The 16,107-nt window shown below is 40.9% G+C and overlaps 1 protein-coding gene across 4 annotated transcripts in view; it reads right to left on the bottom strand.

Moving 5' to 3' along the window:
- Nucleotides 1-16,107, bottom strand: part of zufsp (zinc finger containing ubiquitin peptidase 1) — a 67,860-nt gene that overhangs the window by 31,625 nt on the left and 20,128 nt on the right. For 2 of the 4 annotated variants that reach the window (XM_069886786.1, XM_069886788.1), the window contains exons 2-5: nucleotides 10,982-11,036; nucleotides 9,813-9,903; nucleotides 8,168-8,807; nucleotides 6,874-6,984 (exon numbers count right to left, since the gene is read on the bottom strand). In XM_069886786.1, coding sequence (XP_069742887.1) covers nucleotides 6,874-6,984; nucleotides 8,168-8,777 — 721 coding nt within the window. In that variant the 5' untranslated portion in view covers nucleotides 8,778-8,807; nucleotides 9,813-9,903; nucleotides 10,982-11,036. The remainder of the gene's footprint in view (nucleotides 1-6,873; nucleotides 6,985-8,167; nucleotides 8,808-9,812; nucleotides 9,904-10,981; nucleotides 11,037-16,107) is intronic. The other 2 variants (XM_069886787.1, XM_069886789.1) reach the window with 1 other exon arrangement.

Raw genomic sequence — 16,107 nt, 5'->3', positions numbered from 1 at the left:
GGAGTTTGGGGAGGATTGGTATGACATTGGAAACTCTGACCAATTTTTTACAGATGAGTGGTGGAAAGTGTGCTGAGCCAGCTGCATCACAGTCTGGTATGAAGACACCAATATCCCTGAGCATAAAGCTCAGGATAGTTGGCGCAGCCTACAACATCACAGGCAAATCTCTTCCTACTATTGAGAACATCTGCATGGAATGCTGCCATTGGAGAGTAGAACATCAAGGATCCAGACCACCCAGCGCACGCTCTGTTTTCTCTGATGCCGCAAGACTCACACCTCCAGGTTCAGGAACAGCTGCTACCCCTCTACATCAGACTCTTCAACAATAAACTCAATCAGGGACTCATTTAACAACTCTTAATTTATTGGGGTTTTTTCCCCTTCAGTATTGCATTTGTTTACATTTTTTTATTTGTGTACATTGAATAGTTTTTTTTGCACTAACAATAACTAATAAGTGGTAAATCATCACCCGCAAGAAAAAGAATCTCGGGATTCTGTGTGATGTCATGTATGTACTCTTGACAATAAATCTGGAAAAAAAAATGCTGTTCACCTTCTTGGGTCAAATGAAGAACGTATAAACATGTTCAGAATTTGTTGCCAGAAATGTCTGACCCTGTAGAGTCAAAAGTGGAAAATGAAATCATCAGCCAGGTTTCACCACAATGGAAGTGGAATCTGACATGCGCACCAGAGCAAGGGGCTGTCAAATAGAAGGACAAAAGAGGCCATGTAGACAGAAGTCAAAATTAAGCCCATCAGGAACTCAAGAGGTGGCACTGCTGGAACAGAGAACAAGCCACTATTGGAAATGCACAGGCTGGGAGCCTGCACCTACAAATGACGCTATATACAGACAGCTCCAAAAAAATTGGGCAATGTAATGTGGCCCATAGTCTAACAAATCAAATATTAGAGGTCAAAAAAGAAAAATGTGTGGCCACTGGATACGATGAATTAACCACACAAGGTGTTTTTAGAGTGAATTAAATGGATTTACTCTGCATCTCCCATGCAACCTTTTAAAAGCTAGAATCACGCGCCTGAAACATGCTTGGCGTCATCATGCATTGATGTCACATGGCCAGTTCGATGCCTCCTGGGAATTGTAGTGCCGTCAAACCCCCCCACCGAACCAGCAGAAGGGTTTATCTGCCTTTTAGGTTGCCGGCCTCTGCGACAGACCGTTGGCTGCTGCAGTGGGGAACACTTGTCCACATGACTGGTTTAATCCTGTCATTTGTGAAAGACGGTGGCTTCCCTCCAATGTCCAAAATACAGGTAGATCTAGTTTGTTTGAGTATCCTATAAGGTACTTCGTAGGGTGTCTGCAAAGGTTGACCAAGAGTTCCCCTTCGGAAAAAGTCAAATTTACAGTTTTTGATGATTTCGGGCACAAAAAAAAGTGTTCTCCAGGTGACGATGATGATATGGGAAATTTCCTACCGTCTCCCTTAGCCTGCTCAACAGTTCCATAGGATCATCGCTGGAGTTGGAATGGTTGGGGACGAACTCCCTGGAATCACTAACAGAGCACTGTAGACGAGCTTCACAGATGAAGCTTGGAGGTCTTTCTTTGGAGTTGTTCTAATGCCAAGTCATACCCAGGGCAGCTCATCAGCTCAGTTTGGGCCCTCTAACTGAGCCATTAAGGCTGACTTGAGATGTTGATGAAATATTTCCACCATTCCATTGGTCTGGAGATGAAAGGCATTTGTATGATGAATTGTTGCATCAAGCGAGCGAGGCAAGGCTTTCCACAGCAAGGAAGTAAATTGTGGTCCTCTATTCAAAGAAACATGCGCCAGTAAACCAAAACTAGACAGTCAGGAACTGAGGAATGCCCAAACACAAGTGTCTGCAGTAGTATCTACGATAGGCACAGCCTCAGGTCACCGCGTAAAACTGCTTATTACTGTAAAAAGATAATGGCATCCTCTTGAAATTGGAACCAGACGAACGACATCCACATGGACATGAGCAAAATGCCAAGTAACTGCTGGGCAGGACTGCAGTGATGCCTTAGTATGTCACTGAACTTTTGCTTTCTGGCAGGCAATGCAGGACCTTGCCATTTGTGCAAGGTCTTTTTTAAGACTGTGCTACACAAACCTGTCCGAAACCATATGAATGGTTGATTTAATCGATGGATGTGAGAGAGTCGAATACTCGATGTTTCCATGATGCCAGAACTACTGGGCGTGGGTGTCCTGTTGATATATCACAGAGTAATAGTTTGCCATTAACTCCAAACTGGACATCTTTCAATTGCAGGTTCGTGATTACAGTTCAATGAGCATTCGTCTCATGGTCATGTTCTTGGGCCACGGCTAAAGTTGTGCAGTCAATACCTTGATCTAGTCGAAACCTCAAGTGGAGCAGAGTGGGAAAGTGCATCAGCTACTACATTGTCTTTTCCAGAAATACATAGTATTTTTGTGGAAAATTCTGAAATGTATAATGGTCATTATTGTCGAGCTGACTGGGCTCTGCAATCTTGGAAAATGCAAATGTTAAGAGCTTGTGGTCAGTGAGCATACTAAAATCTCTGACTCAAAAAAAATGGAAGTATTGAATGGACAAGTAAATGGCCAAAAGCTCCTTATCAAAAGCACTGCATTTCTTCTCTGCTTCACAAAGATGGTAGCTGAAAAATGCTAACAGTTTCCATTGCCCATTGACATATTGATGAAGGGTGCCTCGTACGGTCATACTGGAAGCATCTGTGGAAAGGGCGGTGGCTGCATTTAAAACTGGGTAACTGAGCATAGTGACATGAGTTAGCAAATCTTTCTTCTTCAAGAAGGCATTGTTTCCCTCTTCAGTTCATGGATGGTTTTGGTGTTCCTGGACAGTAAATCGAAAAGCGGCTTCATGATATGAGCTGCTCCTGGAGAAACAGATGGTAAAAATTTACCATTCCCAAGAATTTCTGCAGGCTTTTAATCGTAGCAGGTCTTGAGTATTTGGTAATGGACTCAACTTTGGATGGCAGTGGAGTCATGCCTTCCTTAATAATCCTATGTCCCAAGAAATCAATCATTTCTTGTCAAAAACGCATTTATCCAGATTGATGGTCAGTCCAAACTTTTGAAGACGAATAAAAATTGCACAAAGATGTGCCAACTGTTCTTCCTTAGTCCCACTGGCCACTAAAATGTCATCAAGGTAAATGGTCTTTACTTGTTGAAATGATTGAGCGGCATTCTTTAATCTGAATGGCATACATAAAAATTCCAACAACCCAAAAGGGGTAATTATTGCTGTTTTTGGAATGTCTTTGGCTCTACTGGTGCTTGGTGATAGCCACACACTGTCTACTTTGGAGGAGATCTTCGCTCCACGCGAATTAGCCGAGAAATCCTGAATATGAGGTATCAGATAACGATCCAGAATGGCGATGTTGTTAAGACACCTGTAATCTCCACAAGGCTGCCAACCTCCAACGTGTTTCAAGACCATATATAACGGAGATGCCCAGGGACCATCGGACCTACGAATTATGCCTGACTCCTCCATCTTGGCAAACTCTTCCTTAGCTAAACGCAGCTTCCTTGGAGGCAAGCAGCACACTTTAGCATGGATCGGAATGCCCTTAGTACAAATGCGATCAGTGGAGGAAGAAAATTGTAGTGTAGTAAGCTCAGGGAAATATTCCAACAGTGTGGAGAATTCATCTATTGGTTTACTTAATGTTTGAAGGCGCAGAGCAGGGTTATAGCCGTCTCCCAGAGGAATAGTCTGAAAAATAGTTCCATTTATTAGCCGACGCCCTTTTAAGTCAACGAGGAATAAATGAGCCCGAAGAAAATCTGCACCAAGCAAAGGTAGGGATACTGCTACTATAATAAATGGCTAAGTGCAGAGATGGTTCTTGAAATTGAGGTTCATCTTCTTGGTGCCAAAGGTCAGAATGTTTGAACTGTTAACTCCTGGTAGTAGCAGAGCCGGGGTAGGATGGAGGGTGCCAAAACTGGTGGGTGGAAATATACTAACTTCTGAATCCGTGTCCACCAGAAATTTTCACTGGGACAATTGGTTCCATATATGCAGTAGGCTTGCAGGTTTTTCACCAATCACCACAGGCCTTACTGGTGGTTGGCCTGGGCGTTTCCTGCAAACAGACAGGGTGGAAAGCACTTGCGGGCATTTACTCTCCAACACCTGTGGTAATAACACCAAGACGCGGTGCCCACAAGCCGCTTGCTTGTCTTGGGGCATTGCCTGCTTGTAGAGAATGATGTGCTAAGAGCACTAGAGTGTGACACGGGGTTAATATTGGAGGGGTTGGTTGTGCAGACTTGTCTTTCCTTGCTGCTACAGCCCTTGGGTCTTCAAATGAACATTTGGATAACAAGAGCCTAATATCATCTGACATTCGCTCTAAAAAGAGCTGCTTGAATAACATATTGAGCCTTTCACCAGCTGCCAGGAACAGCATTCCGTCCATTAGTTCTGAATAGGCGCAGTCAGTTTCCCAATCCATCGAGGTGTGGTAGTTTGGCTGCCTCTCCCTTCAGAACATACCATATACATGTTATAAAAGTGCTTTTAAAGCATCATACTTGTTGGTATGAGGTGGATCCCACAGGAAGTCACTGACCCTTTTAGCAATGGCCTGGTCCAGGGCACTGATGAGATTGTAATATTGAAGAAATCCAGGTGGGAATTGAAGGACGATACAAGGGAAAATTTGGTGTTTGGTGGAAAGAAATAAAGAAAAGTTCAAAGGAAAAGTCAAGAGTAGTAGAAAAAAGGAAAGTGCATGAATATACATGTTATAATCACCCAACAGTTCAGACCGACTAACTGATGTGAATGACAGATTGTGGTATTGAAAATATACAGTGTATACAAAGACATATTGTAAAATTCACTCTTCAATGCTTTAGGAAATCTCAGACTGGCATGGTTATATCTTCTCCCCGTGTCTGCGTGGGGGGTTTCCCCTGGGGGCTTCGGATTCTTCCCACTGTTTGGAACGTATCAGGGTGTAGGTTCTTTCTTTGGCTTGGCTTCGCGGACGAAGATTTATGGAGGGGGTAAAAAGTCCACGTCAGCTGCAGGCTCGTTTGTGGCTGACCAGTCCGATGCGGGACAGGCAGACACGATTGCAGCGGTTGCAAGGGAAAATTGGTTGGTTGGGGTTGGGTGTTGGGTTTTTCCTCCTTTGCCTTTTGTCAGTGAGGTGGGCTCTGCGGTCTTCTTCAAAGGAGGCTGCTGCCCGCCAAACTGTGAGGCGCCAAGATGCACGGTTTGAGGCGTTATCAGCCCACTGGCGGTGGTCAATGTGGCAGGCACCAAGAGATTTCTTTAGGCAGTCCTTGTACCTTTTCTTTGGTGCACCTCTGTCACGGTGGCCAGTGGAGAGCTCGCCATATAACACGATCTTGGGAAGGCGATGGTCCTCCATTCTGGAGACGTGACCCATCCAGCGCAGCTGGATCTTCAGCAGCGTGGACTCGATGCTGTCGACCTCTGCCATCTCGAGTACCTCGACGTTAGGGGTGTGAGCGCTCCAATGGATGTTGAGGATGGAGCGGAGACAACGCTGGTGGAAGCGTTCTAGGAGCCGTAGGTGGTGCCGGTAGAGGACCCATGATTCGGAGCCGAACAGGAGTGTGGGTATGACAACGGCTCTGTATACGCTTATCTTTGTGAGGTTTTTCAGTTGGTTGTTTTTCCAGACTCTTTTGTGTAGTCTTCCAAAGGCGCTATTTGCCTTGGCGAGTCTGTTGTCTATCTCATTGTCGATCCTTGCATCTGATGAAATGGTGCAGCCGAGATAGGTAAACTGGTTGACCGTTTTGAGTTTTGTGTGCCCGATGGAGATGTGGGGGGGCTGGTAGTCATGGTGGGGAGCTGGCTGATGGAGGACCTCAGTTTTCTTCAGGCTGACTTCCAGGCCAAACATTTTGGCAGTTTCCGCAAAGCAGGACGTCAAGCAGGCATTGCAGCATTGCAGCATTGCAGCATTGCAGGCAAAATCTTCGCTAGGATTCTACTAAATAGAATAATACCTAGTGTCGCTGAGAATATTCTCCCAGAATCACAGTGCGGCTTTCGCGCTAACAGAGGAACCACTGACATGGTCTTTGCCCTCAGACAGCTCCAAGAAAAGTGTAGAGAACAAAACAAAGGACTCTACATCACCTTTGTTGACCTCACCAAAGCCTTCGACACCGTGAGCAGGAAAGGGCTTTGGCAAATACTAGAGCGCATCGGATGTCCCCCAAAGTTCCTCAACATGATTATCCAACTGCACGAAAACCAACAAGGTCGGGTCAGATACAGCAATGAGCTCTCTGAACCCTTCTCCATTAACAATGGCGTGAAGCAAGGCTGTGTTCTCGCACCAACCCTCTTTTCAATCTTCTTCAGCATGATGCTGAACCAAGCCATGAAAGACCCCAACAATGAAGACGCTGTTTACATCCGGTACCGCACGGATGGCAGTCTCTTCAATCTGAGGCGCCTGCAAGCTCACACCAAGACACAAGAGAAACTTGTCCGTGAACTACTCTTTGCAGATGATGCCGCTTTAGTTGCCCATTCAGGGTGTAGGTTAATTGGGCGTAAATTGGCCGCCATGGACTCAGTGAGCTGAAATGGCCTGTTGCCGTACTGTATGTCTAAATTTAAATATCTATCACAGAAGATACTGTGAAAAATAACAAGAAGTTAGAAATTCAACACATAAAAAACATAAATTTCATCAATGATAACAAACATGTCAAGGGAATTTAGTTGTGAAAGGTTTCAGAATCTTCCAAACATCTTTAATTGTCACATGCTGGCTTGGTGAACAATACATTGAATTTGTTGAAGTGAACTATCGAAGAACAGGTTTTCATAATGCATTACCTTCAGCTTTACTCTCATTTAGATGCAACTCAACGTGTTCCTGCAGAATCTGCCAATTTTGAAATACCAGTATGCACATGGGACACGAATACAGTCTCTGCTTTGTGCAACCTAACAAATGCAAGGTAAAATTAAACTTCAGTTCAATTAATGAATAAACAGAAAGACGATGTTGAACTGATCAATCAACATTTGTGAAAACAGAAACATTGCTAATGTTTTAAGTCAATGACCATTCATCAGAATAGTTCTTATGAAGGGCCCTTCACCTCAGTTTTTCTCTGCAGATGCTAGCTGCCTTGCCTTGAAACATGGACTTTTTGGTTCCTATTTCAGATTTCTAGCATATACTTTCTTTGATTTTCAACAAACAAAATACTATTTTGTCGCTGATGTGACATATTAACCGATCTGACAAACTTCACTTATAATCCAATGAATACAAAAATCAGTGCTCCAACATGGATGACATAAAATAGTCAGTGATTCCAGCAGGAATATCGAGATTAGCTTTCATTCATGACAGAAGAAAATTTGTGCTTAATTTCAATGCTTTTGCTGCCTTATGTGTTTCAATTCATTTCCAAGCTCCGTGAATCTCCCTCCATTAATGAATATTAGAGGACACAGAAAAAGACAAATTGACATAACGAGGCTGGAATATAAACTAATTGAATAGGTTACATTTTACATTCTCTTACAACAAATAAAAATATATTGCAAAAAACTTGATTTTGAGTTAAAAAGTAAAACCTCACAGCAACTCTGATAGCAAGAGTTTTGGAAAACAATGACCTTAAAGATTTTTTTTTGTTTCTCCCCCTCTACACGACTTGCTGAGCATTTCAATCATTTTGTGTTTTATTCCAATACAATCAGAGTGGAGGGGAATGAAATTATTATCCGTCATACTGATCTTGTTTTCCTGATAAACATTTGTAGAAAGATTATAAAAGCTATTTCACTGGTGTCATTTACAAAGTATATTGAACCAGAAACAGCTCGCGTGGTTAATGCAGATTCCAGAACCCAAAACCAGAAATGTACAAAGCACTGAAATGCTTGACACTTATTTCTTTAACTAAATTTGGATGTAAAAAAAATGAAAATTATCTAATTTGAAATCAATTTAGTGAGTTTTTTTTAAATTTAGAAGCAGGCCAAAATGGTTGCCTTCTCAAATAGGTGTGAATCAGGCTTGGATAACCATTCTGGATTATTATTATTATTTTTTTTTTCCACATATTATTTCCTCACAATGCAATGATGATTTTATGACATATGTCGGCTATACCTTTTTGAGGACTTTCCAGTATTGCTGCATGCTTGATTTTACCATGTTCATTTAGATCTCCTGCTGAGTTTCCTACGAGGCCACGAGGACATTCAGAGGCACCAATTTTTACAGATTCTTCAGAATTGCCACAAAGTTCATCATCTGTTAATCCTTCATGGTTGTTTTCAGATAGTTTTTGTTCAGGTTGATGTTGATGTTCTAATGGTGTTAAAATTCTTGATTCACCCTTCCTATTGTTTTGTATAAACTGTCTCTTTTTGTTAGGTGATGTAGAGCAAGGTATACAAAGATCTTCTTGTTTTGGTTCTCTCTTCCTATTATTATCAAATTCCTTTTGTTCTGGAGAATCATTATCGGTACCTTTACTGGTTTGAAGCACAGAATCAGGACTCTTTTCTTTATCAGTAGAAGAGATCATCCTTCCATCATCCAAAAGTTTCCCCTCACCGTGAGAAGTCTCTATGTGGAATATTAATTCATCGTAAGAAATTCCAGATAAATTGCAGATCGGACATCTATTCTCATTTTCTTCATGGACAAAAAAAATGTGTATCCTCATGTCTGGCTCTGATAGGCCACTTTGCCCACAAATATCGCAAGTAAACATGATGACTTTTTGAGCTATCCTTTTTCACAACTAAATGAAGGAAAACAAATATAATCATATTGACATTTTTATAAACTATGAAAACTTGCTAATTCAAATATTCCTTGCAAGAGAATGACCCAAAAACAAGATTTCCAAAATAATGACAAGACAAGCTTTGCAATTTAGCAACATTTGCTGTGTCCATGTCATCTAGATTGCGTGCAAAACGCCAGAATCCCCTGAAACAGACATTCTTTTCTGAACTGTCAAGAGAAGAGACTACTGGGTGGTCAAGAAGGTATTCGAAGAGGAATTGTGACATCCCAACCAACTCTTGGGAAACTTTGGCTCTTCAACATTCATTGTGAAAAAATATCAGTTAGGGGCAGCACGGTCAGTGTAATGGTTACAGCGCCAGCAATCGGGACGAGGTTTGAATCCTGCGCTGTCTATAAGGTGTTTGTACATTATCCCTGTGTTTGCTTGGGTTTCCTCACACCAGGGTCAATTGGGTGTAATTAGACAGTCTGGGCTTGTGGGCTGAAAGATCCTGTTACCATGCTGTATGTATGTCAGGAAAGATTTAAGCACCTTAAGGGTATGCACTGAGAGCATGCATAGGATCTAAATAAATGATAGAAGGAGCAGGCCACAACTATGGAAACTGCCTACCCACCCTGTCAGCTAACACCTGCTCCATATATGGATGAATCTGTGGTTCTCACATTGGCCATATGAGACATCTCAAACCTCACCATACCATCCCAGATCCAAAAGGGAAAGCTCAAGAAGACAATGACAATTTGCTGTCTGGCAGTTTTGTCATGGAAAATATGTAGTGGACATGGCAACAAATAGTTTGGATCAAGAAGGCTAGGGATATGAGGAGTGCAAGAGAAAGCAGCATGGAATCCAAGGCTGATTCTTATGGAAAGTTTGAGTTTTGCTTGAGGAGTTGGATCCAACTATCCTGTGACTGTTTCTTATGAATTATAAACATTAAGCAACATTGATAAATGTTTTACTCAAGTTGATCCTGATGGGATAGTTTACCTTTTGGTGCATTTAACAGAAGTTTTCAGGAGCCAGAAGAAGTACATTTTTCTCCAGAATTGCTCAATGGTTTGGACACAAACACCCAGTCCTGTTGATACAATACAATGCACATCAAGGAACAGGCTGAGGTTACCAGAAGGAAGCAGCTTTGAATATGTGATTACAGACACAATGATAATTAAAAAATTTATAACAATCATGTACATCAAACTGCAAGAAAAGGAGAACGAGGAAACAAACTGTAAACCTAAACAAAAGTGGGAACAAGATCTAAACATAAAGATAAAAAATGAAACATGGGAAAAGCTATGCTCCGGAACTATGAGAAATACAATAAACACGAGGTTACGCATGATACAATATAATTGGTTACACAGGCTATACATCACACCCCAAAAGTTAAATAAATGGGACCCAACAGTATCAGACAGATGTTTTCGCTGTAAAAAGGAAACGGGAACAACAGTACATGCAATTTGGACATGTGAGAAAGTGGAAACATTTGGGGAAGATCTAAACCAGATATTAAATAAAATCACAAAAAGCAATATACCAAAAAATCCAGAGATTTTCCTTCTAAGTAATATAAGAAATAAAGAATTTGGACTCGATTTGGATGGAGCACAAAAGAGATTTATTATGATAGCCCTAGCTGTAGCAAAAAAATGTATTATGTCAACCTGGAAATTAGAAGACAACTTGAGAATACAACAGTGGTACAAAGAAATAAATAAATGTATTCCATTAGAAAAAAATAACATATAATTTAAGAAATAACATCACAATATTCGAATAAATATGGGAACCATACAAGAAATACAATAGAGAAATCCTACCATGGACATCCACCACCTAAAATGACAGAAGGAGAAGACACAACGAAATGAACTGACTCAGTATATAAAAGATAATAATTTCTTGTTTATTTTTATTAAGTGACGACATTGTTTAACGGGTTTAATGTATCTTATAGATTGAACTTTGAATAAATGGGAAGGGGGGAAGAGGGAGAGAGGGAAGGGAGTGGGGAAAAAGGGGAGAAAATGACACTGTATATATTCAAGAGTAAAAGTCTATATGTATTTTGGTCAGTATGGTTTATAGTGTGAAAAATAAAAAAAAAATTAAAAAAAAAGGAACTAAACTGAGGAATTCAGGTAACATACAAAAGCTTGTAGGTTGTCCATATGAGCTGCAGGAAGGCCCACGTAAATTATAGTCCTGAAAAAAATGTTAAAATATTAGCATTGTAGTACCCAGTGAAGTAACAATCTCAAATTGCACCATTATCTGAATATTTAACCACAGCACTTTCCTCATTTTGTATCGCATCCCATGAAAGTTGGTCATAAAAAGAAATTTATTTACCCTGCAAATTCCTTATCAAAACTACTAACAACCTGTCTCATTTTAGAAAGAAAATCTAACACATCGCAGAACACAAGAGGGTATTTAACTTTTAATGAAATCAAAGAATTCAAAATCCTTCTCAAAAAGATTCTATCATATAATGTACTAGTTCCTTTTAATGTTTGGGTTAGTATTTGTATTCTCAGTGATGACACAGCAGCAGACAAATATAGTCTGGGTTACTTGAATAATATTGACTCTCAAATATTCAAAGAATTTCTTTCAGCAATCTGTTTAGTCCCCTAAAAGGCAGGAGACAGGTAAAGACAGGTAAATGGGTGACTGTTAAGAGAGGGAAGGCAAAGAAGCAAACCACCCCTATGGCCATTCCCTTCAACATCAACTATACTGTTTTGGATACTGTTGTGGTGGAGACAATCTACCAGGGACCAGTTGTGGTGGTCACGTTGCTGACACAGAGGGTAACCCCTCGGCTCAGAAGGGAAGGGGGTAGAAGAGGAGAGCTATGGTAATTGGGGACTCATTGGTTAGGAGAGCAGATAGGAGGTTTGGTGAATGAGACTGAGGCACCTGGATGGTATGTTGCCTCCCAGGTGCCAGGGTCAGGGATATCTCTGATCAAGTTCATGGCATTCTGGAGGGGGAGGGCGAGCAGCTAGATATTGTGGTTCATGTGGGGACCAATGACAGGAATAGGTATGCGATCCTGAAGAGGGAATATAGGGAGTTAGGAAAGAAGATAAAATGCAGAACCTCAAAGGTGGCAATCTCAGGATCACGCGCCAGAGAGGGTAAGAACAAAAAGTTGTGGCAAATGAATGCATGGCTGAAGAGTTGGCGCAGGGGTTCAGATTTCTGGATCATTGGGATCTCTTTTTTCAGTTATTTTTTAAGGATTTTAAATCAATATGGATTTACAAAGAAACATTACAGATACGTACAATTAAATACCAAAACCGAACCACAGGTTGATAAGAAGAATCAGCACATTATCACAATTATCAAATTCTGCACTGTTGTTTATAAATAAAAAATCACACACCATGCCGATCCTTCAAAGAAAAGAAACAGAAAAAAAAGATACCCCTCCGCCAAAGGAATAAGAAAAAAGCAAAAAGCTAATTCTCCTATATGATGTGATAAAATCATGTTTTCCAGAAGCATTAATTACAGACAGATGAAACATTACGTGATTCATCCAGAGCTTACTTCTCCCTTAAATGATAAATGTCTTGTCGTAGACATTGCTAGAGATACAGGAGATGGTGGTATCGGAGACCTTAAATATGGGTTCCATACTCCATATTACTAAAAACACATCATAACAATTTCTGAGGTTGTAAGTAATCTTCTCTCGGGAAAAACTACGCATTTTTAACTTCCAGGAGGTCAAACTCAGTTGGGAATCAGTTTTCCAAGTAATGGCTATGCATTTCCTGGCCACCACTAAAGTGAGTTTAACAAATTTCAATTGATATTTCAACAGCCTCATTTTAGATCTTGTATCTGCTAATTTGCCTAATAAAAACAATTCTGGCACCTGAAGATATTGAATTCCAGTCATTTGTTCCAGGAGATTCCCCAAATCTTTCCAGAAGGATCTCACCTTAGGGCATGACAAGACCGAATGCAAAAAGGTTCCTATAACTTGACCGTATTGAAAACATAAATTGAAATCTGAATTATCCAATTCATTTAATTTTTGCAGTGTAAGGTACAGCTGATGCAAAAAACAAATAAATAAAGTTTTTAAAAAATAACAGCCTTAAGTATCCCAAACTATAATTCACTAAAACATCAATATCTCATTTACTGTCAAAATATTTATGTATAAATATGTTCCAATTATGCATCAGATGTCTCATTTAATTTCCAATTAATTTATACTGGTAAGCTAATTAAAAATTCGCCACATAAGAATTTTTTTTAACCTTCTAGTGAAAGTACTTTTAGATTTGCTGCGTGTCTCAGCACAAAACTAAATCCCTAAATCTTAAGGCATCTTTTACTGGGTTTAAAATTTCCTCCTTTCTAAAAGGGCAGTGCTAATATCAGGGTAAAAAAATTTTTACAACTGTTGACCATGAATGGGCTTCTCCTTTCCCTATCCCCCTGCACTGCTAATCTTAGGACTTGTTCTCTATCAGAATATTTCAAAAATTTAACTAAGATGAAATGAGGGCAGTTTTCTACACCAGGGCACACCCTTGGTGCCCGATGAGTACACTCTATTAATAATTTACTGGGGAAATTATCCTTCCCCAGCTTCTCCAGAATCCATTCTCCCCCACAAATGACATAATATCTGATCCCTCAAAACCAATTATTTTAACATTTGGTACAATGGCTAAAGATCTTCAGCATGTCCAGCTTCTGCCACATCTGTTCTCTCTCTTTCTCGCAGGCTTTAATCAAACTTCAGGTTTTTAAAAAAAATCTTATGACCAACTCTTCCACTTAAACATTGGATCACTTCCAGCAGAACATTTTGGAATATCGTAGCGACTACTTTGATAGAGCTACTAAATCAACACACATACACAGGGGTAGTCAACCAGACAGTGTATATGCTTCTTTTATATACCTCCCATCCCAGGCTCCATGGGATAGGGGTAGTGACATCACTATGTGTTTGCCGGCAATCCGCGGGGTTGGCGGGTTTAAAGTAAACACAGAGGGAGCCCCGCGCCTTCTAGAAGGCATATCAATCCAGCATGCCGTTACTCGGCATGCAGTACCACGCATAAGCAGTCCATTACCCAGGTAAGTGCATAGCAGTCCAACCTGCGGCTCCACACGTTCGCTGGTGAGCCGCACCAGTGACAGTTCAATACCGTGCTGTGTGCCCGCTTGGCCCACTACAATATGTTAATTCCTTTTTGAATATCCTTACGTTTATTTCACTTAATGTTTATCTGTTGCTCTCCATTATCATCTAGAACTGGAGAGGGACCAATATCCTGGCAGGCAGGTTTGCTAGAGCTGTTAGGGAGGGTTTAAACTAGTTTGGCAGAAGTGTGGTAATTGAATGTGAGTGCAGAGATTAGGGTAGAAGTACAAAAGCATGATGCTATATGTTCTGAGTTGGCGAGGAAGGACAAGGAGGTGTCAAAACATAAATATTTTGTCCCCTGCCAGTAGTAGCCAGTTAGAAGGGTTGAGATGTGTTTATTTCAATGCTAGGAGTATTAGGAATGAACTTGGAGCATTGGTCAGTACGTGAAGCTACGATGTGGCCATTACTGAAACTTGCTTGAGGAAGGAATGGCTGATGCAGGTACTGGGATTTAGTTGTTTTAAAAGGAATAGAATTGGAGGTAGAAAAGGGGATGGGTGGGGGGGGGGGGGAAAGAGTAGCTTTACTGATCAAGGATAGTATCACAGCTATAGAAATGGAGGACTCTGCAGGGGGAGGGTCCACTGAGTTAGTGCAGGTAGAAGTCAGAAATAGGAAGGGAGCTATAGAGTAGTCTATGGGCCCCCAAATAGCCTTCGGAGCAGATAAACAGGCAGATTTTAGATTGGTGCAGGAAATATGCAGTTGTAGTTATGGGTAATTTCAACTTCCCTAATATTAACTGCTACCTCCTGACTGGAAAAGGGATAGATGGGGCTGAATTTGTCAGGTATTCAAGAAGGATTCCTGCCACAGTATATAGACCGGCCGACAAGAAGCGAGGCCATACTGGATCAAATACTAGGTAATGAACCTGGTCAGGTGGCGGATCTCTCGGTAGGGGAGCAGTTTGGTGAGAGTGACCACCATTCCCCTAGCTTCTACATAGTTATGGAAAAGGATAAAAAAGTCAAAATGGGAAAGTGCTTAACTGGGATAGGGCTAATTATGAAGGGATGAAGCAGGAACTAGCGAGAGTAAATTGGAAATAAATGTTTAAGAGTGAAAGCACAGAAGTAATGTGGAAGAAATTTAGGGACCACTTGTGGAGAGTTCAGGATAGATTTGTCCCACTGGGACAACGAAAAGATAGTCAGAAAAGGGAACAGTGGCTGATGAATCAGCTCAGGCAGCTAGTCAAGAGGAAGAAGGAAGCACATGTTAGATAAAGAAAGCAGCAAACAGGAAAGGTTCATGAGAAATCTATGGTGGCCAGGAATGAGGTGAAGAAAGGACTTGAATGCTTCCTGCTGGCGATTGATGGAGTAGCAGCTTTTAAGTTTGCTCCAGACTCCTTTACAACATCCTTATACTAAAATAACTTTATATTGAAGAGTATGCTTCTAGTTTCTTTATTCACAACTATTTTAAAGATGATGACAAGAAGTGGTAAAGGTGGAAAGAGAGAAGAAACTCCCTTAATATCGCTTTTTTGTTGGAACAACCCAAAGTCGGCAGCTAATGATCTTAAAGGCTTTTTGAATCAAATTGATATTAAACAGGATGCTTTAAGAAAGAGAATGGATCATTATGAGGAACGGATCTCTGCTGAAAACTGTGGAAACAGCTGATGTGAGAGACCACAATCTGGAGGATTACTAATACTATTAAGAAACGTAGACTTAGAAGGAAGAAGTAGGAAGCAAAACGGGAATCCTCGGCTTGAAGGAAGATACTGAAATCGGGCAGCCCACTAAGTTCTTTGCTGACTTACTCTGTGAGGCTTTTGGATTGGTGGTCTTGCCATCTCCTCCAGAGTTAGACCATGCACACAGATCTTTAAGACCTAAATCAGCTTCATGCCCCGTTACCAAATAAGACATTTTTTAGATTTGAATCTCATCATAGAGGAAAGCTTGTATATCACAGTCAACGCATCAGAATTGTGGAACACTTCTGCCATGAGGTATTGAAGGAGCATGCTGTTTACAAAGAAGTTATGTCAGAACTGTATAAACATGCCTGTAAATGTGCATGGTTGTACCCTATGTATTTTCGAGTCATACTTCCTGATAAATCTCAGAA

The sequence above is a fragment of the Narcine bancroftii genome, chromosome 6, assembly GCF_036971445.1.
Source record: "Narcine bancroftii isolate sNarBan1 chromosome 6, sNarBan1.hap1, whole genome shotgun sequence".
Lineage (NCBI taxonomy): Eukaryota > Metazoa > Chordata > Chondrichthyes > Torpediniformes > Narcinidae > Narcine > Narcine bancroftii.
The sequence above is the reverse complement of the archived record's forward strand: the minus strand, read 5'-3'. Positions and strand labels throughout refer to the sequence as shown.